Below are 21,587 nucleotides of genomic sequence, written 5' to 3'. Positions count from 1 at the left end.
ATTTTGATGTTGTACACTTTACAGATTACTCCTCCTTCACTTTTTATTACTTCTCTAAGTTTCTACCTCAAGAGAAAAATACATCATCACACAATCACATGATATTTGCAAAGCATCACTTTATTCATTCTTCTGCTTGCATGCCTCTCCCTTTGCCTTTGCTGGTTTCTCTCACCACTGTAAGCACTGTGAGCCAGGGACGTTAATTTTGTGCCTGCCACTGTCTAGGACAAGAGGGGTCTTGATTTTACACGTTCCCAAACTCTACTGTATTTACGGTCACAGCTACAGAGTCAAATCATTTCAGAGGATGGGATCAAGGAGGTTAAAAGCAGACTGACAAAAACACAGTGCTTCTACAGAATAAGAAATTATAGCAAGAAGGGCAGTGGGGTTGATTTTAATAGATGTGAACAGTCAAAAACTCATGAAGCAAATGTGATAAAGCAACCTGGTGTGCAAACATGATTGGTAGACATTAATGAGGAATTATTAATTTTATCTTTATTAGAGTATGCAAATGTTTGAGTCTACTTCTGAGGACTCATTTTTCTGTCTTAGAACTCAGTGGGAACCAAAAGGCCATTGCTTTTAAGTCACAGGGGCAGAAGAATTATTAATTAGTGCAAGGAAGAGAAGCCAAGACTACTGCTCCAGCCATCAGTAACAGCTGCAAAGGGAACTTCACAAGTTCATTTCTGGTTTGCTGTTTCTCACCACTGTCTGCCAGAAGCCCAAACTATTGGTAAATGACTTGCAAAGACAGAGCTGGAGGAAGAGCTCAATCTGACTGCATACCCCTGATCCAGCCTGTCCACAACCCACTCAGGACCACCACCAAGCAGTATTATCAAGCTGGAAAAATCACAGAGCGCTTTCTAAATGGGTATTTAACCTGCCAGCCTTTCCTTTCATCTTCTCTTTCTCCTCCAGCTCAGGCTCCAGTTTCATGGATGAACAAACAGGGAAATGAGAGGATAACCCAACTGCCCATGAGCACATGGCAACGGAGGGGACATTGTCCTCACCCGTACCCTGCTCTTGCTGCCCAGGCAGTCCCTTGCCTGCCCCTGCAGCAACGCACCATCATGTAGCACTCATCTGTCCAAGTGTCACTATCTACAGCCCTCCCCGGCTACCCCCGCAGTGAGGCATCCCTGTGAATCCCATCACCACCGTGCCCACAGAGCTGGAGTGTAACTTGTGCCAGCAGGAGGTTTACAGAGCAGGTTGGCTGGGCATCACCACTTCTCGGGTTCTCCAGACAACTCATAAGCATTACCCCCTGCATGACATAAAGAAGGGGCAGGATAAAAGGGAGTTTTATGCCAGTACTCTTCCACCACAGTAATTTAGTGCATTAAAATAGGACCAGCACTGAGATCAAGCTGCAGCTAAAAAAACCTGGTACTTGTGCCAGTGAAGTCAATATAAACGGGGCATATTTGACAGCAGCAGCACAGACCTCAGCTGGCTTATACTACTGCCCTGTCTCAATTACCTTTGTTTTCTTCATTTTCCCTGTTCATATCCTTAGATGTGTCTTTCTCCCCAAAGAGGCTTTTTAAAATTGCATTTGCAATTGGAAGCATCATAGCAGTGGAGGCAGTATTACTTAACCACATGGACAGGAAAGAAGTTGTCAACATCATCCCTAAAATTAGTCTGGAAGAGAAAAAAAAAAAAAAAAAAAAAAGGAAAAGCTGAATGTCTTCAGCAAGTCCTCTGATATATTACAGCTATAGGAAGGAAAGCTCATGTGCAGGGATAACAAAACCAACATCAAAAAGGACTTCTGTGACTATCTCATAACTGGATTGAGCACAAATATGGGGCTGAACCAAATGATTCTCCTCGTGCTCCGCTGGCCTCTGAGCAAAGGCAAACAGCTGAATAAACTTAATAAGCTGGAGAACAGGGGGTGTGGGCAGCCCCCTCCTATGGGAGCTGCTCACATCACGACCCACCACAGCGGAGCTGCTTCCCAAGCGCCTGTAGCTCACGTCCCCATGGAGATCCCCCTGCCCCCATAGTCACCTGGCTGGCTGGACTCCCACCAACATCAGCACCCGGAGTGCGATCCTGCGGTGTAAATTCCACTCCTCAATGGCCGAGGCCATGATTAAACCACTGAGGAAGAGGAAATTTGTGTCTAAAAAATACTGCGGGCAAACTTTGTTAGATGGGAGGATCCCCAAGAAGGGGAAGAGGACGATGGGCAGCAGAGCCGTCACGGCCAAGGGCAGTGCTTCCGTGCACCAATACAGGGCCATCAGCAGGATCACATAGAGACATCTTCCTTCCTGCAAACGGAGGAGAGAGGAAAAATAAGACATGTGGCATTACACAGATATCTTTTCACCTACAGACATTTAGCAAGCAAAATGCACCAGTTACTCCTTCAAGGACAGAGTATTTCTCCCAAAGCATTTCCATCAAATGCAACATCTTCCCTGCTACAATGTGTAGGGGTTCAGGACTTACACTGATCTCCTCAGACCACAGCAAAACCCAACTTCTCCTCAATTGCCTAAGCCTCCTATGTGCTGCAGGGTGGCAGTGTGCTGGGGCGTCAGCCAAGGAAGTTCTGGAGAGTAGAAACTGTCCCAAAATGTTGAATTAGGGTGCCAATCCTCAGCAGGCACTGCTGCTAACGTCCTCAGGTGTCCCAGTATCCAACCCTGCTACACTTCACATTCATGCTTCCTCTCCAACTTCCAACTTTCTTCTCCAACAGCCTGTGCTTTGCGTGGCTACAGAGAAACAGCTTTGAGAGGTGGATGCATCGAGTCCCCCCATTTGCAATAGGAGGCACACAAAGGTTTCTTTTCTTGGATCAGAGTCTCCCAAGAGATCTGTGAGAAACCGTTCCATGGCAACCCATCCCAGTCCTTACGGAAATCAGTAAATCAAGCACCCTGGTGGCACGCCGCTTCCTGAGGGCAGGGAGCTCGCCCATGTCCAGCATCACCCCAGCCTTGGCCAAGGCTGGCAGGAACCCAGCGCCCCCGCGCCGCTGCGTGATTCATTCATCCACCCAGGAGGCACAAACTAGAGCATCTGTCGTGACAGCCACATCGAAACAACAAGCGATGGGAAGAAGTCAGGAGAACAGCTCCAAGCCCAGGAGGGGAGAGCCCTGCAGGGGGGGAAGGGCAGGGGGGAGCCCAGTGCGGAGCTGGGCTCGGTCATGGCAAGGCTGAACGAGGATATTGTCAGCAACCGTGGGGCAGAGTGCCCACAGCGCTATAAATAACAGCTGAGAGTCATTTGGAAGCCACAGAGCTATTTATTTTACCACTCTTTTCCAGCTTGTTGAACAGGTTGAATTGTTACTCAAAGGCACCTCTGTCCCTCTGCTTGGACCTCCCTCCGCTGCGTCCGGGGCTGGGGCTCGCGAGGCTTTTTGTGAGGGGGATGACGGCTCCGCTCCCGGCTGCGGCTGGGTGGGAAGCAGCGAGGGGCTGTGTTTTGGGGGTAACCTGGTCTCAGCTGCAGCGTGAGAGGGAGCGGCAAGGCGCCAGAGCAGGTACAGCAGAGCTATGACTTGCCTGGCCACCTGCAAAAGATTCCCTCCAGGTCTTAGCTGGATGTGGCTGTCCCCAAGCTCCTGAAGCAGATGCCAGCCCAGTCACAAACTGGGAATAAAACACAACCACCGTTACTGAGAACGCCAAAGAACACAATCTACCCTGACACCCAGCTGGGTGCGTAAAGCCGAGTGAATTGAAATCAATGCTGATTTATTGTTCAATACACCTGTAGCGAGTGTTTGAGAAGTGGCAAGAATGACAGAATTTCTGATTTGCTTTTAGCGCTCAGTCTTTGCATTTCACCAGCAGTTCCACTAGTAAGGTTCCAGTGCAGGTGGAAACACAGAACAGAGTAATTTGCTTTGATTTATTTATTTTTTTTTTAATACATTAATCACATCAGAGCCCACACTTCACATGAAGCTTCCAAGACCTGGATTTAAAGACCACTTTCAGTCCTAATTTTATATCCCAGTAAAATGACACACGAGATAGTGTGAAGTAAAACCTTTACGTTCCCAGCGCAGCCGGGGCACCTGGCAGCTCCCATGAGCTCCCCATGGCCTCGCTCCCTCCAAACCGGCAGGACCAGAGCAACAAACCTGGCAGTGCAAATTTTTGCAAAAATGAAGAATCACAGTTTAAAATGTTTGCACACTAGATTAGTGATTTCACTCCCATGGCAACTGATAATTGCTCTTTATTCTGGTTCTTTCCATACACCAAAGAAATAGCTTTGGTCTCATTAAGCCCTTTTCCATTTGATCTCTAAAGGCCGTATAAATAATTTTTTTCTCCCATTGGCACAATATTCTCCAGCTTTCTGCAAGGGAAGTGGCACAAAAGTCAACTTCAAAATAAAGACACTGCCTATTACAGGGGTGAAGCAACTTAAAATATTTAACAACGCCTTGATATAAGAGCATATCAGTGAAGGCTTTAATTGACTTGATGAAACAGATAAGTACCATTTAGAAAACTAATTGTAAGTAAGGGTTATTTATTCTCTGTTGCACAGAAAATGTTCTGGAAAACATTGCAATGAAACACAGCATGACTCCAATCACTAATCTTAGCGCAAGATCAAAAGCCATGGGGTAAAACCAAACAAGGGCAGAAAGAACTGCTTATACAGAAGGTTTTCCTGAAATTTTGAAACCTATGTGGATCAACAAAAAACCACTTGAAAAAGTAAGCTGTAGTATTGTTTATCCAATTTATTCTACCACAGAAGAGGGCTAATTGCACAAGTTTTACTTAAGATCAGACCCTTGTTGAACAAAAAACGAACAAGACCACTTCAGAATAACTTAGATTTGGAGCAAGCACTCCCCAGAATAAAAAAAATTAAAACCATTAATAACATTGAACCAAACTCTATATAAAATTTAAAGGTTCTTGGTTTTGAGATACCTTGCAAGTGTTAATTGCAGTGCCCAGCGAGTTTGCCGAGTATGCAAACAATAACTGCTAACAAGTGTCAGAAGAATGGTCTTATGGGGAGGTGGCCTCAGCCGCCCAGGGATGCTCCAGGCACCATCGCTCCTGCACGATCTTTATCCTTTGATCCCTCCGCTGCGCCACCATCAGACTCCTACTTCTCCCACCTCCCTGGCAGCCTTGGTTTTATTTTTTTTTCTTTTTTCAAAATAAGTCTATCAAAGTTCAGGGGGAAAATGGTAGTGCATACAAACTTTAAGATGGGACTTGCAATTGGGTTAATTTTATAACCATTTAATGATTTCCAGGGAAGTGCTCGGTGGCTCTGGACTCCAGCAGCTCCCCTGCCTGTTGCTCAAGAGCCTTGGGAACGACCTCTGCCCCTCCAGACAGATCCTGTCTTCGCTGCACTGAAAGCTCCGGGGATTTTCCACACTGGGGGACCTGCTGAGCTATGGCAGAGGAAGCCAAGCCACGAGGTAGTCTCCGGTGGGCAAGGAGAGCTGGAGGGAGCAGGAGGTCTCCTGGAAGGGCAGATGAGGTGCCCCAGGGAAAGGAGGTGCTGGCAGGGAACACGGGTCAGATAAGGCAAACTGGCTCGCCCAGGCATAGCACCAAGGAGCAGGCGTGTACAAGCCACCAGTCCCCACCACTAGCCTCAAAGGGGACATCAGGCACTTCAGCTGTACCTTGTTCTCCACCAGCCCCAGGCGGCTCCTGGGCAGCCCAGTGCCACCTGCCCAGTGCTCACAGCCTCCCCACCAGACCCAGCGCCTGAAGAAGCCCTACCTCAGCACAGCCAAACTTCAGGTTTTCTCTACCAACCTTTGCATGTTACATGGTCATCACAGCCTCGTCACCCCCACACAGGCTCTCCCACCACCCTTCCACCCTATGACCAGGCAAACAAATGAGTGGCAGACAGGTGCCAGCGCTCCTCCAGTACCTCGATCCCGATACCAAGAGATGTTTTGGCTGAACCGGAGCTTTTCAAGCCCTTTTATCCCACTGCTCTCACAAAGGAACATCCTACCTGTGACGCTCAGAACTATTCGGTACAAGAAAGTACCAGTGGCTTTTAGCATCTCACACTGCAGCTGTGACTGTGCTACTGGCCATCTCACTCACACTGCCTGTTCTCCGATGGGATGGGTATGTGAATCTCCTTTCTACTAACCCAGCTCCTCCAAACATTATGTAATCTGGACATAAACCAAGCCCTGTTTACCAGCCTGCCTGCCAGCTGAGTTGTTTTGCTCCCACTGAGTATTTGCAGAGTGGCTAGAAAGGGGCCAGTGATACAGGGACACAAGCTGTAAGAGCTTCAGGGAAGGTATTTTGCTCTGGAGTTATGCTAAAAAGAGATAAAGCTTATTAAACACTTATGTAAACCTCTCAAAGTATTTTATAGTTGGCAGGAAAACAGAATAATTTTCTCTATTTTACAAACAGGACAGCTAAAGCTCAGAGAAAGCAGATAAATTGACCAAGATCACATAGGAAAGTAATGAAAAAAATTGAAACAGGCATCTTTGAGATCTTCCCTGGCTCAGAGGTGTGAGGCTCACACCTCTTGGAGGCAGCTACAGATCCTACATCTTCAAACATTCATCAACTGTGAAGCTCAAACACTGCAGCGTGATGACCCGACACCCTGTGCAAGGTTAGCAGGGCTCCCGGTTTAAGTCTCCATTTCAGCATCAGGGTTTGGTTTTGAGATCGATCCACCACATTTGATTAGGAAAAAAAAGAAACATTTTCAGTGACAGTGAACCCACCATAAGTTTAATAAGCTGTTCCTATGATTAATTAGCCTCACTGTTAAAATTATGTTGTGATAATCTGAATCTGCCAGCTTCAACTTCCTTCGACTACATCTTCTTCTATGCTCCTCCTTTATGCCTTAGCCCTGGCCACCCTTATCCAAACTCTCCTCATGATGGATGTGTCTTCAAGGTAGCAATCAAGTCACTCTGTGCCTTTTTATTCGTTAAAAGAAATGGGTTGAGCTCGCACAGCTTTCATCACATGGCTTGTCTTCCAGTCCCTTCTTCATTCTGAGACTTCTCCAATTTGTCAAAGCCACTTCTGAGCTGTGGAAGCCAGACTGGAAGAACATTCTGGTGAATGCCAGAACCTCAGCCAACAGCAGCCTGGTAGATCCTCACTGCTTGCTCAACTTCCACATGTCCACACACACAAATATCACATTAACCCTCTTGGCTGTGGGTAGCCAGCCTGGTAGCCACATATTGCCATCTCAATCCCTTTAGTGGCATCTGATTCCCAAGAGGGACCCCCAACCTGCCTGACCCATGGCCAGTGCTCCTGGCGACCTCAGTCCACCTGGGGCTTGCAGAAATGCACCCGTTTACAACAACCCTCAGGCAGCTTTTATAAAACTACTGTATGGAAGTTGCCTAAACCTGTAGATGTTAAAAGTAGCCAGGGTTGGACACCAAGTATTTTAACTTCCCTTTAGTTACTGTCACAACAAAGACATTTCATTATCAGACAGCTTCTTATGATAGAGCACTGTACTATAAGCACTCTCCTGAGTACAGAACAAAAATGCTTCGTTGAATACGGCTTCTTCCGTGTTGTCCATCTGGCAACAGAATCCATGGGTCAGATTCCTTCTGTGCCGCACACTTGTGCTCAACACCTTGCCCAGGAATTTCTTCCGCAGTTCTTTCACATTCCCTTTCAGGTTTTCTACAGTTCTTAGCCTCCAACTAATATTGACTCTTGCCCTCTTCCCCCAAGTATTGCTGCTTTCACATTCTCTCTGTGCCAGCTTGCTCTTCGCCAGGCTTGCCCTCCCTCCAGACTGAAGCTCACAGTACACGCGGTAAAATGTGGTCACGCCACTTCCAGTAATCACCCCTCTTTCCCCATTAAAGTTCTCCCTCTCATCTAACTGACCACTGCTTCCACTTTTGTGAAATCGGACTTTCTAAACCACCAAGCGCAAACATAGCAGAGATGTACTTCATGCACAAAACACATAATCAGGCTGTAATCACTTCTTTCACCTGCCAGGCTGCTCTCCTGACTGTTGCCTCTTTACCTGCCTGTGTTCCTGCTGTGCTCTCCAGCCCAGGATCCAGATCCACCTCCCAGGACACCCCACTCTCACCCCACCAGCCCACTTGCATCACCCCTCTCCCCACAGAGCCTTTGTTCACATTCTTTGCTTCCAAGTGCAAGCAATGTCATTTTTCTTCTGGAAGTTCTTAAGGTCTCCTTGTTCTAATGAGGAGGACTCATTACGTCCAAGTTAATTTTAAGTTGCTCTATGGACACCGAGGAAGTCAAGTCTGTTTTCTGAAGGCACCGGGCCCTATTTGCCTGCTCAGAGCTCCTTTTAGCAGATTTGGCTGCCTCAGCTGTTACCAAGCCAAGAGGCTGTAGACATTGAGTTCATTAGAAGCTGTTGGAACAAGCTCTTTGCACAGCTCATTAAAAGTGCCCCCCATGCCCCTTCCAGCAGAACAGTTCCTCCAGCCCCTCCTGCCCTGTCCGAGCTCTTTGCAATCATTCACAGCCCTCTGAGCAGGGGGGTCACAGGCACTTCCACTCACGGGACAAAAATTCAGCCATTTCAGCAGCAACCAGAGCAGGTGGTGACACAGACACCCTTGTGTAGAGAACTGGTACCTGGTGAGTTGCTCCTCACAGAGCATGTCCTTCTGCTTTTTTACGTGATGGACACAGGTCACTGTTCCAGCCACAGTTTGGGGAGCACACCCCGAGGTCTCAGCAAACCCACTCACAAAGCAGAAATGTCATTTTTCTATTTAAGAGAAAAGAGATTGTAGACAAAACCACTTATGCAAGTCTCCCTCTCTACAACTGCAACCTACAAAGGGCATCAATGTAATGCCAAAACCAAGGGCCATCGATGTAATGTCAGCACCAGGGCCAGCCCTGACACAGTCCCTCCGTGAAGAGGCTCACACAGAGACCTGCAGGGCAACAGCTGATGAGAGCTTTAATAGCAGCTTGCGGGTACGGATGCTGGAGAACATCAGCAATAAGCAAGGCCAGACTTGATGGATTATTTTTCTCAAGGGATTTTGTCACCAGGGAGATGTCACCTAGGTGCAGGTTTCACTGGAAAACCCATTGCACCCAGACCACAGGGTGCCACTCAGAAGCACACACTGACCCAAGAAACCACGTCCTATTTGTGGTTCTTTGTTACATCAACTTCAGGTCATGATTTCTTGGTCTCCAGATTCCAAGTGAAATGCTGCCCTTGAAGCCAAAGCTCAGGTGGCTTTCTATGGCTCCAGTCTCTTGGGAGATTAAAACTGCTGATCATCCTAGTGGGGAGAAGGTGACACAATGTGAGAACAGATTTTAGCATCCGCAGAGCAGGAAAGTATCGCAGAGGTGCCTGTAAGACACCTTCTCACAAGGGAAACCTTACAAGGGCTGAGCCTCCCTGCTTCTCATCTACCAGTTTCTATTACACCCTGCAAGGCAGCACAGCAACCATCCTTGCAGGATCACAGGGTTCCCCAGCCCATCCAACACTCCCATGCTCCAGGTGTGCACACTCAGCACCGGGGTTGCTGCAATGACTGCACCGCACCCAGCGGCTCCTCCTGCCCCAGCCTGTCCTCTCTGGGTGCCCTGCCTGGGACAGCCTTCCAGTAACACCAGCAGCAGCACAGCCACTTGAATTCCTTGTGGGGCAGAGCCTGCTGAGCACCTGCAGCAGCTCTTGCCTCCTGACTGCCTAGGAGAGCACAAGACTGGACTCGAGTCCTGTGTTAGGGTAAGCCATCTGACCCGGGTGGTGCACGCGTTTTCCATCACACGCCGGGATAACTTCCAAACTCTACCATCCCAGATTCCCTGCCTGTTCTCCTTGATGTTTTTACACCACAGTCAAAAGCGTAACCTGCTGCCCTCCTCTCCTGCAGCCCCCTGCAGCTCAGGCTGCAGAGGGCAGTTCAAGCAGGTTCCAGACTTCAGAGCTTAAATCCTTATTGATGCAACAACAAGTTTCTTTCCTGGCAGAACAAGTGAAAGAATTTTGTGTTGAAACTAAGTGAATCACTAACCCCTGAACATGAGCAGCTACAATTTTGGTTGGCAGCTCACAACTACCAAACAAACTGCTATGCCAGACTCGGGGAGAACCTGCTGAAGATGCAGTCAGGCTTACTTGAAATATTGCACTGGTTAACAGCCAACAAGCATCAGAGTTTTGACAGGGACCAGCGCAGGTGCTGGCCAGTCTCACTGCTGCTACCAACTGTAATGCATTTAGCACTGACAGAAAATGAAGAACAGATCACTAAGGCAAGGAGGCAGAGCAGCCAGCTCTGCTGGGGCCTCTCCTTCCCTGCCAGCAGCTGCCCTCTGCTTCTTCACCTTCCCATCACCAGTTTTCCTTCAATAAAACAGCACTGCTAGGACTGGGCTGTGCGTGAGGTCCTCTGTGGGTCCGCCCAGGGGCATGCTACTGGCACACTGCAAGAGCGGAGCAGGCATCAACAGCATCACTACGCCAGCAGGGGCTTTTCTTCTGTACATGCAGAGAAATCCCTTCCCTGAACACCCAAATCTTTATGCAGCAGGTGTAACACTACACGCTTGTACCGGTGCACAGAGCATCTAGATCGAGGGCCTTCCCGCAGCACAGGGCCAGGTTCACCTGTGATTTATTCTCACAATTACATTAAAATAACTACTGAGCAGTTCAGGCACCAGCCGTGCTGAGCGCACGGTGCATCTCATCACCCTCTAACCGTATCTCACAATTTTACAAGTGCCAAAGTCAAACAAGACACTATTAAATATCATTGAAGTCACTTGTTCAGCTACTGTAAGTGAACGTACAAATACAATTACCTACTTATCAAACTGTAAAGGAATTACATACCTATTGTGTAACACACTTTCTGTTCTTTGAGGTGGACATTTAGTATATTCCTATTAAGAACTCACACAGTAATGCCAAACAGAAAAAAGCGAGAACAAATCCAAATAATTTTCTCTTTTTAACATACGGTACCATTAAATAAATAAATGGTCATTCTATGTTGTTTTGGTGTTGGTTTTTTTATTTGGGACATTTATTTTGCTATCTTGAATGCAAAGGTTTAACCTGACAAGCACTATACAGACAGAAGTGTATGCCATGTTTGTGCCCTTACAGCGCTTGAATCATTCTATAATCACCAGGTACTGAACATCACTTATTTTCTGATGAGAACAAAGTCATTCTCAAATGGATCTGAGTCAGAATGTAAGAGTGAAATCCTGCCCATACTGAAGTCAACAGCAGAAAATTTCCCAGTGACTTCACTGCCCTCTGGACTTCCACTGAAGGCTCAGGAGCTCCTGGTGCACAAAAGCTGTGTATACAGGACAGCTGCAAAAATCCTCCAGTCCAAAATCATGCCACAGATCGCTTGACGTGCAGCCTAACACACATGCCAAAGCCCAAACCTTACCAGGAGACCAGTTTTTCAACGCTTACAGAACACGGTATCTTACTTGCAAAGCCTTTTCAGATAGAGCACCAAAGGTCCACCCCGAGAACAGCCCACAGCAGTACGGGTGGCACGTGTGGCTCCCCCGCATTCCGAGCCCTGCGGCACGAGCCTCTCTGCACAGCCACCTCCAGCTCTGCCGTGTCTCTCTCTCCCTGCCCACACCACGATTCCCATAGCAAAGGGGATGGGACAGCAATGCCAGGCAGCCTCAGAGCCGCAGGCACCTGCCTTCCACCCTAGCTCTACAAAAACCTCACTGCACGATGCTGGCCATGAACCTGCTTTGCCTCAGTTTCCCCAGCTCCCCTTTGAGTGCTGCCGATAAAAACAGCAACAGGTATCAGCAAGAAGTACTAGTCAGTGCCGCTCAGTTTGAGCGGATTCTGAAACACAGGCTCCTCACACTTCCCAGTATCCATCAAAGCACCTTAAACAGAGTTCATGCTATCTATCCCTTCTTCCCTCTAAAAAGTTAAAATAACCCCAGAACGCCCCCTCCATTCATACTAAGGTGGCTGTGGAAGGGTGAGGAGCTGTGGCAGGCCACAGGCTTTGGTGGTCCCCTGCCTCCACAGGGAAACCCTGGCAGGCAGCAGGGTGACCCTCGTGAGGGCCAGGCAGTGCCGGGGCTAAGGCAAGAGGTGAGCAGCAAGACAGGACAGAGCCCCACTGCATGTCCCCAGGGCTGTGCCCCACAGTTTGCACCCTCAGTCTGTAACATTGATCCATACGCTTGGTCCATGCCCTGCATCAGCATCTCCGGCTTGCACCCCAGGTCCATGGCCCCAGTTTGCGTTGCCCCATTGGTATACCAGAGCTGGTGCCCCTAGTCTGCACCCCTGGCTGCAACCGCCACATCAGTGTCCCCAACCAGCACACCCCAGCCAATCGTCCCGACTGTGTCCCTGCTCCACGCGCCCCAGCCGCTGTCACAGAACCATAGAAACGTTCAGGTCAGAAAAGACCTTTGAAACCATCGAGTCCAAGTGTTAACCCAGCACTGCCAAGCCCACCACTAACCCATGGCCCCAGGCACTGCATCTACATCGTTTTTAAACACTTCCAAGGATGGTGACACCCTCCAGGCAGTCTGTTCCAATGCTGGGCCACGCTTTCTGGGAAGGCATTTTTCCCAATATCCAATCTAAACCTCTCCTGGTGCAACTTGAGGCCGTTTCATCTTGTCCCATCACTTGTTACCTGGGAGAAGAGACCGACCCCCACCTGCCCACCGCCCCTTTCAGGCAGTCATAGGGAGCAATAAGGACCCCCCCGGACCCCTCGGGGGCTCACTCTAGGGTGCTAGGCTGCACCCCCAGCCGCCCCTCATCAGACTGGTGCCCCAGCCCCGGCCACGCTCCAGCCCCTGCACGTCCCTCCCGCAGCGAGGGGCCCAGAGGCGCACGCACACCCCGCACATCGCCCCCCGCCCGGCGGGTACCTTGGGGGGCAGGCTGAGCAGCACGGGCAGCAGCGCCAGCGGCGCGCACAGCAGCACCACGAAGCGCCGCACGCTCCACGCCTTCTTCACCAGCGCCCCCAGCGCCGCCATCCCGGCCCGACGCCGCCGCCGCCGCCGCCGCCGCTTTATCCCGCGGAGCCCGGCCCGCCCCCGGGAGGGGCCCCGCCGCCCCGCCCCGCCCGCCCCGGCCCCGGCCCCCCGGGTCGCCCCCCACGGCCGTGCGGAGGGGTGGGAGCGGCGTGCGGAGCTCCGGCACCACTGGAGCGTGGAGGGGTCCGCCGGGTTGCGTCTGGTCTGCGAGTAACTCAGGCTCGATACACCTGATGTAAAGAAATAGTACGAGCGGTTGGTAGGAAAAAACACCCGAAGGCGGCGGCTGAAACACCGGGTTTCCCTCCACGGCCCGAAACACCGCACCAACGCACAAACGCAGAAAGGCACCAACACGCAAAGGCACAAACGCACAAACACAGAAGCGCACAAACGCACAAACACACAAACGCACAAACACACAAACGCACAAATGCACAAACACACAAACACAGAAACTCACAAACGCACAAACACACAAATGCACAAATGCACAAACACAAACTCACAAATGCACAAACACACAAAGGCATCAACGCACAAACACACAAAGGCACAAACACACAAATGCTCAAAGGCACAAACACACAAACGCACAAACGCACAGTGCCAGCGCCTCAAAGGCGTGAGAGAGACGCGGAGCTGCCACTGCCTTTGACAATTCCATGTCACCAGTGGCTCAGGGGTCTGACGAGCTGTTTGCAATGCCACCTGAAATGCTTTTTTGGTTGTTTCCTTGAAAATAAGTGAACATAACCAAACAAAAGGCCAGTGGTGCGGAGCAGGACGGAGCCATGGGAAATCCTGGAAAAGCAGGAGGCAGAGCCTTGGCTCGCACAAGTATGAGCCCCAGCAAGTGAGTAGCATATGACTGTACCCTGGCTGCCCTTAACATAGCCAGACCCACGCAATTAAGGATGCTTCAATCATAAATCAAAAAGAAAACATAAAAGCTGGCCAGTTCTAGATCTGAGGGCAGATTTTCCTGCCAGCTCTGCCCTGCGTCAGGATCATCAGGAAGAAAATGGGAAAGTACGAGGGCTAGGAGAAGATCCCCCCTCCGGACCCAGGTAAACCTCAGCGAGCACCGCAGAGGTTGCCAGTCCCCGTCAGACTGCGGGGAGCCCAGGCAAGAGGCACATCGCAGGACACTGATGCACTATCAAGATGAGCAAGAGATCAAAGTCAATAGAGCTGAATTTTCTCTCTGCTCTTTGCATCATCTGAATTCTCACCATTGGAGGCTAAATAAAGCTGAGTAGGGAGGAGAAAAAAGGGAAAGCAAAATAGCACCCTGACTTAGTACTTCACCAGCATTCTTTGAGGGCTTTAAAACATATTCAAAATATGGGTCAGTTGGCCCCATATGAAAAATGTAGAAAAATCATGTTCAGGAGAGAAACCTTTCTTTTTTCACAGTTAATCAGCTCTGTGGAGAATTACTACCTCCACACAGGTCACTCGTAGAGTATCAAAGAAATTGGAGTCAGATGCATTGGATAAAAAAAGCAGACCCCACTGAGGAAAGTTCTCTCCAGCTTACAAACCCCATGAATCACTGGCACAGAGGGAAGAAGAAATTAGAGAGGAAGAGTGTGGCGATACAATCAGCTTTGGAGACAGGACGGTACGCCTGTCTGACCAGACTGTGCTCCAGGTCTGGATCCACCTCCTCTGTTCCCCTCCCTCTCCTTAATGGCATATATAAAATTTTGCACAAATAGTAACAAATCAGTTAATCCCCCCAGCCATCCCGGGCAGGAGCTGAAGGGTGACAGCATCACCACCGCGGCTCTTTTCAAATAGCGGAACGGACACAAAAGCTTTTGCCGGGCACTGCCGGGGGCCGCTGGCAAAGCAAGGATCCGGCATCCGCCTGGCGCCTGGCCCCGCGGCTGCCCAGCCCTGCTGGCAAATGCACCTTCCCTAGGGGCCCAAAAGAAAGCACAGGGCTGACCAAGAGAAAGCTGCAGGGATTTTTATCTTGCCTTTCTTTAACTGCTCGACAACATGGGTAAAAAGTTATCATGATAAAAAAAAAAAATGAGTAGGAGAGTCCTGTGCTGCCTTAATACCAGTCCAGCGGGCTGGGGTTGTGTAAGTTGCTTTATAGCTCAGGTAGTGGTGTGTGATGGAGAGGATGGGCAGATGGATGGTGGAGGACCTGAAAGAAAAAATTCAGGCCATCAAAACAACGCAACTGCTTGAAAGAGGTTCAGCTCAGCCAATATACCCATCCACCAAAGACTGGGAGCACGTGTACAAGTGTGTGCCGCATGCTGGACCACAGGAGCTCTACAAAGCTTTTTCTCTCAAAATCAACTTTGTAAGTTAAAAAAAGCTTCAAAAGAATAATAAGCCATCAGTGTCACAGTCTGTTCTTTCTCTCGCGAAGATACAGACTGCTGCTAGTGCGGAGGGCGAGGGGATCAGGAGCACATTCCCCCTCCGAGCCATGAGTCACGTCCCTGCCCGGACAGCCCCTTCTCCGATCCCCCCGGCCCCCCTCGGCTCGGCAGGGTGGATGCTGGGCTCAGCCTCCAGCGCTTCCCAGCCGAGCGCACTCTGTGGGGGCTACGCGCTGGTTCACTCGGCTTCCCAGGACTTCAGCTGGGAATTAACGTGTAATTAATTTGTTTCCTTGTAAACTCTGTTCCTACCACCCCACTTCCAGCTCCAGCAGCAGCCGTAGCTGCCCTTGCCGTGCCCTCCCTGCTCTCCATGGCCATCCCTGGGATCAGACCTCACTCCACTCCTGGGCCATTACTCTCCATTACTTACAGAGTAAGCTTAGCTTATTGCAAAAGAAAGGTGCCGCGTAGCTCCCAAAGGGACTGCTTTGGGACACAGCTTGCGCTTGGGCCAGGGAGAGGCTTTATTTGTCTGTAGTGACCCTCACATAGTGAACTCTGGGTTACAAATGAGCTTTTATGCTTTTATGGCACTAACTTGGTTTCCTATCAGCTCTGATGGGAGAGGAGGGTTGCAAAAGGTTATCGCTGTTTTGCATCTTGCAAAACTGGAAAATATCAATTTCCTGCAGACATCAAGGCCTAGACTAAAAAAAGTTCACTCAAAAAAATGACACCATATAGCTTGTATGCGCAGTTTTTACGTATACACACAGTAACTGCAGGCACAGAGCAGCCACTGTCCAAAAGTCATGGTAACAGCATACCCAGATTATGCAACAGTATTTTCATTCCTGTTTGTTGCCATACTTGTATGAGTTTTCTTTCACGTCTGTTTTTCCTCTTAGTGGTCCTATAGGTCTCCAGCTCACATCTATCTCCAAAAAAACCCTTATTTCAGGTCTGCACTTATGGCATTAGTATGCAAAACAACTTGTTATTGGTGCAAACTGAAGTCAGGCTGGTAGCCCTGAGCTCGCAAGCTGGCTCCCCACTCCCACAAGAGAAATCACTGATGATAGTCAGACACCAAAATAAACAAAAAAAAACATAACTCCATCAACAACCAGCGATTCCCTCAAAAATCCTAATGCTGCACATTCTGCTGATGGAATGCCTCTATTTCCATTGCATTTGTCTTTCCCTCTTCCCTTTTGTTCCTCTTTCTACAGCTTATTCGCATGCTGCTTGTGTTTGTGGCACTTTGGTTGATTCCCAAAAAAAAGGTGCAGAGCAAGATCGGGCAGGTGCCTGGAAGCACCTGGAAATGAAGCTGTTCCTGGCAGACCTGGGGTCAGTCCCCTGAGGCGACAATTCATTCTTAAAAGCAGGAAGATTCAAGCAGCAGAAAGACCCAGAGTGAGCAACTGTCCATCCAGCATGGATGTTGAAAGAACATTTTTCCCAAAGATAAATGTTTTCCCAGTGCTCATGATGGTGGCAGAGAGACCTCCAGTGGCTGGGTGCACCCACCCTGCACAGCCCCACTGCCTCTGGGTGCCCCCAGCAGGCCCGGTGGGGGGTCTGGGGGGATGAAGGCCAACACAGCCTCTGGGGCTGGTGGGGACACCCCCTCTGGGTAAACCAAAGGGCAGGACATCACTGCTTCTCCCGGTGTCACACGGAGCTGTGACCATCCTCTGTGTCCAGACCCATTAACAAGGGTGGGACTGAGCACTGGGCTGCTTTGCCAGTGGTGGAAATACAAAACAAGACAGTCACTCTGAGTTAAAAAGAAGTTTGGGTTTCTAGCCTAAAAGATCATTTACCTCTTCCCAAAGATTATTGCTTCAATTTCAATTCAAAGAGTAATATTTATTTTATTGGTTTTCCTTTTAAACTCAAACAATCTAAACTGAGTTGCAAGGACTTTTTACAAAGTCAGACCAAACTCTGAAAGAATTCTGGTGGCTTTAAGCTGCATTTGCAGCAGATAAACTGTTCATGTAACACAAAAAAAATGACAGGAGTCCTATTTTCCTTATGAGAATGCATGCACATTAGGCAAAAAGCCCAAATATTAATAATGCAATGGCAAGTTATATCAATAACATAACGGTTCAGTGTCACTTATGACCATGCAGATGCACTGAAAGCTAACACAGCAGCAAGCCAAGCTATCCTCAAGCTATCCTCAGCCAAACCAAGACTAGAAACTCCACCAGCCTCACGAACCAGCCAAGGAATCAGCACTTTTCACGTAAAGAGCTGCTGCCACAGGCACAACCAGCAATACAGCTGAGGCTGCAAGACGTGGGGTGGATGCTTTGCAGGTCCAGGGTGTCCTCTTTGCTGGACATGCACCTGCTGTGATTTTTCCACCCTCCAAGAGCAACAGCTACAGCAATCCACGTAGACGCATCAGGCTGACCAAGAGGAAACATCAACAAGCTGTAACACAGATGTGCAAAAAGTAACACTTACATAACAAGGGAGAGTTTTTATCATGCCGTGAAAAAGCAAAACATTTTGCTTTTCATTACCAGTCGTGTTCTGCTTTGTTTTGAAGCTCCATCACGGAGCAGATTTCGGCAGAGGCCAGTTGAGGAGTCCCTGCTGGAAGGCCAGTCCCACGCACTGGCCCCCAGGAGGGCTGGCCTCGCCGCGGGCTGCGGAGCCCGGCTGCACCATGGGGCTCCATCTGAGAGCACCACGTCGGCCGCAGGAACTTGCAGTCGAGCAGCTTTGTTTCTCCTCTTCTGTCCCACAGGGAGAGCTGCATTTTAATAAACAGAACGATAGTTGGAAACAGACTTCTTCAAAGGGATTTACAAACATAATTCAATCCTGGCATCACCGGGAGACAGTCAAAGCAGTGTTTGTACAGATGGGGGATGGCGGGCAGGGGGCTCAGGCGTGCTGCCTCCCCTCTGTGGGGCTGGGACCGGGGGCTCCGATCAGGCCTCGTTAGGGGACTTGTTAGCTCACACCGTGACACAGGGCCTTGCACCAGCAGCCCACAGGCCACCCTGGGGATCACTTTAAGTGACCCCGTGCCACCCGGGCCGTTGCACTCGCTCTCTGTGCAGGTAGGAGAGCATGCCACTGCCACGGCTCCTAACGTGCCGCTGCTCCCTGACCCCAGCCCGGGCTGCGGGGCGGGCTGGGGTCCCCAAGCCATAAAAACAACCCCCCCGGGGGGTCGCAGGGAGTGCTGGGGCCCCGCAGCCAAAGCTGTGGCTGGGCGGTGGAACCCGGGGCCCCACGCCGGGGCCGGGCACTCGCCCAGGCGGCTCCTCTGGCAAGAGGTGAATGCGCGCCGGGCACGGGCAGCCCGCAGCGCTAGGACACTTGCGCGGCCGCGAACCGCCCACTTCAGTGTTACAAAGCGGCAGCGCTGCGGCGGCGCCACCGCACGGAGTGAGCCATGTGCCGCGGCAGCGCATTGTGGTTCTCAGCGCCGCCGCCCGCCACCCCCCACCCCCTCCCGCCTGCCCCGGCCCCGGGCTGGGGTCTGCTCGGCTTTAAGCGGGGGGAAGACCCTCCATCCCCACCTCCCCTGCCAGGCGCTTTTGTGCGCTTTCAGACGGAGCAGCACCGGCAGCGCAGCGGATCGGAGCATCTTGCCCGACGACAGAGCGGCCCAACGCAGCGAGAAGTCACAGTTCCTCCTAAATCGTGGGCTGAAGTAAATGATAAAACTCACGCACTCACCCAGCAGACTGCTCACGCCCCAGTCCGCTTGCAGTGCAGAGGACTGATCATCTTCTAACCCTTCTCCTGTGGGGTTTGTAAGTTTTTCCTCTGGGCCATCTTACCATTCACACTATTAGATACAGTAATCCAGATAATCAAGTAATACCAATTAAATATTAGCAAAACACCCAGCACCACTGCCCGCCTCTGCCAAATGCCTACCTAGGCAGGCAATCGCAATACAGGCAGTCCCTCTCATAAAGCTCCAATAAAGGAAATTTACAGAAAACTTCTTGCTTAAAGTATAAGTTTCTCAGCAGAATACTGCTCTCAGTTAACAATTTTTATACTTGCTTAAGGAAATACTATCAACTGAAAGTTAAAAAAGCCAGAATTACTACTGGGAGAAAATGAACGTGTCTGTATTTACCTGTAGCACTGTATTTACCCCATGCCCTGGAATTCAGTCTCCTAAAAATTTTCAGGATGTGTACAGCCATTCATGATTGATTTAAGTGCTTTGTTGTAAGTCTTCTGCAAAAAGTAACACATTTGTTTTTCACAATTACCTTTTGTAGATGCTCTGGTATCCCCCAGGTCCCTCCTACCTCCCACAAATCCATGGCGCACAGGCTGAGGAAGATTACTCTGTATGATTCTAACCACACAAAGAAGAGGGCTAGTGAAATGACACTGAACTACTTTTTAGAATAAACATTTAACATTTAAGAAAGTAGCGACCTTTAGTCGTTTCTCTGGTGTCTGTGCTCCCATCTCACAAATACTTTGGTTACTTTATGACACAAACTTATTCAAATTTATTTATTTGAAGATACAGTTATTAAAATAGCAATCCATCAAATAAAACCAACTGGAAGTATAAATAGCCGTATTTGCAGAACCCAAGCAGTAAACATTTCTCCATCCCCAAACTTGCTCTCTTCTACCCAACCATGGTTCTCTTCCTTCCCCTTAGTCGTACTTCATCCAGCCTTTTGATCACTGGACCAGATTTTTTAGATGTATCTGCATAGGTCTTTAGCAGAGCTTTAAACATATCTTCAGTGTCTGGATGGGTGCTAAGGAACGCTTTTTCCAGAACATACAAATCAACTCCTTTATCCTCCGGAAGACCTGAAATAAAACTGAGTCCAAAGTCTATCAGCACCAAGTCCAGCTTCTCCGTGGGGGACCGCAGAAGTATATTGGAAGTTGTGAGATCCCCATGGATAAGGTCTTCATCGTGCATTCTTGCTAACAACTCACCCATTTTCTCTGCTAGGGTAAGGAGGCTACCGGTATCATTTCCACTCTGTTGTACAGAATAAATATAGTCTTGAACGGTAACCGAGTCAACAATATCTTCAAGATATATGGAGTTGGTGGCATAATCCACAAAGTAGACCACTGGAGCTGCAATCCCTATTTAAAAGAGCAAACAAAACACTACTGGTTAATGTACAGGATTTTCCAACTTTAACAACAAAACACACCTGCTACAAGTCTTAAGCAGAAATGCCCACTGAGATCACCCCTGCCACCAATAAACCCACATCTAGGAAAGCCCCCTGCCAACCCCTTTTCCAACCCAGGTGCACCAGCCTCCAGCCACAGAGGAGTTGGCAGCTCCAGCCCGGTGACGGGCTCAGCCCCTCCCGGGGTGATGCTCCCCGCCACGCCAGGCACGGGGGCTGCCGGGCCGAGGCCAAGCTGCGCTTTAGGGCGGCACAGCAGGCCGCCCTGGGATGCGAGGACACCACCGGCCCCCCCCGAGATGAAGCAGGAAGGCCGCCAACGGCCCGGCGTTGGCTCTGAGCGCCGTGCACAGCCGGGGGGCACTCGGCGCCCAGGGGTGTCCGTCCCGTCGGGGCAGCCGCGCCTCACGCCGCCCCCGGGCCCACCTGCCCGCCGGCACCGCAGCAGCGAGCGCGCCTCCTGCGCCGTGCGCCGCCGGCTCAGCCGCTCCTCCAGCGCCGGGTGGCGGTACCGCTTCGGGACGCGGAGCTTGGCCACGGCCGGCCGCCCCAGGAAGAGCCCGCGGTAAACGTGCGCCTCGGCACCCTGCTGCACCAGCCGCAGCCCCGGCAGCGGCGGCGGCGGCGGCGCCTCAGCCGCCGCTGGGCCCGCGGCGCCCTCCTCGGCCATCGCGGGGCCCGCCGCCCCCGCCTCGGCCGCCACGGGGCCCGCCGCCCCGGGCTCGGCCATCGCGGGGCCCGCCGCCCCCGCCTCGGCCGCCACGGGGCCCGCCGCCCCGGCCATGCCAGAGCGCAGGCCGCCCGCCTCCGCCTCAGCCGCCGCCATCAGAGGGCACCGCCGCCACACAGCGCCTGCGCGCCGCGCCGCCGCTTCGGCAACCTTCGGCAGCCCGGGCCGGAAACCTACGAACCGCCCAAGCTCCGCCCCCGCCGCCTGTACCGCTCCCCGGCGCCCTCGCTATAGCGCGCCCTGCGCCCCACTTCCTTCTTCTCTTCCTTGGTGCTGCCTTTTCCAAAATCCTTCT

At 50.7% G+C, this 21,587-nt stretch overlaps 2 protein-coding genes and 1 long non-coding RNA gene across 3 annotated transcripts in view; all 3 read right to left on the bottom strand.

Annotated features, from left to right (window-relative positions):
* Window positions 1-13,046, bottom strand: part of SLC13A3 (solute carrier family 13 member 3) — a 28,413-nt gene extending 15,367 nt beyond the window's left edge. The window contains exons 1-3 of the mRNA XM_040608753.1: window positions 12,930-13,046; window positions 2,038-2,303; window positions 1,502-1,665 (exon numbers count right to left, since the gene is read on the bottom strand). Coding sequence (XP_040464687.1) covers window positions 1,502-1,665; window positions 2,038-2,303; window positions 12,930-13,040 — 541 coding nt within the window. The 5' untranslated portion in view covers window positions 13,041-13,046. The remainder of the gene's footprint in view (window positions 1-1,501; window positions 1,666-2,037; window positions 2,304-12,929) is intronic.
* Window positions 13,047-17,245: 4,199 nt separating this feature from the next.
* Window positions 17,246-18,722, bottom strand: LOC121094827. Its single transcript, XR_005829947.1, has 2 exons — window positions 17,935-18,722; window positions 17,246-17,842 (listed from the first exon to the last, which is right to left on the bottom strand). It is a non-coding gene; the product is annotated as an uncharacterized LOC121094827 (long non-coding RNA).
* A 1,173-nt stretch (window positions 18,723-19,895) lies between these two features.
* On the bottom strand, window positions 19,896-21,400 carry TP53RK (TP53 regulating kinase). Its single transcript, XM_040609538.1, has 2 exons — window positions 20,989-21,400; window positions 19,896-20,509 (listed from the first exon to the last, which is right to left on the bottom strand). The coding sequence occupies exons 1-2, from the start codon at window positions 21,386-21,388 to the stop codon at window positions 20,031-20,033; spliced, it is 879 nt and encodes a 292-aa protein (XP_040465472.1). The 5' UTR covers window positions 21,389-21,400; the 3' UTR covers window positions 19,896-20,030.
* Between the last annotated feature and the right edge of the window lie 187 nt (window positions 21,401-21,587).

Source organism: Falco naumanni, chromosome 10 (genome assembly GCF_017639655.2).
Source record: "Falco naumanni isolate bFalNau1 chromosome 10, bFalNau1.pat, whole genome shotgun sequence".
Taxonomy (NCBI): Eukaryota; Metazoa; Chordata; class Aves; order Falconiformes; family Falconidae; genus Falco; species Falco naumanni.
This window is presented reverse-complemented; position numbering and strand designations above follow the sequence as displayed.

What these genes read in the sequence shown, in the direction of transcription:
- TP53RK (XM_040609538.1), bottom strand. Translation starts at nt 21,388, where the DNA reads ATGGCGGCGGCTGAGGCGGAGGCGGGCGGCCTGCGCTCTGGCATGGCC. An exon ending in GCTGCGGTGCCGGCGGGCAG is followed by an intron (nt 20,510 to 20,988) that starts GTGGGCCCGGGG and finishes TCTTTTAAATAG; the next exon opens with GGATTGCAGCTCCAGTGGTC.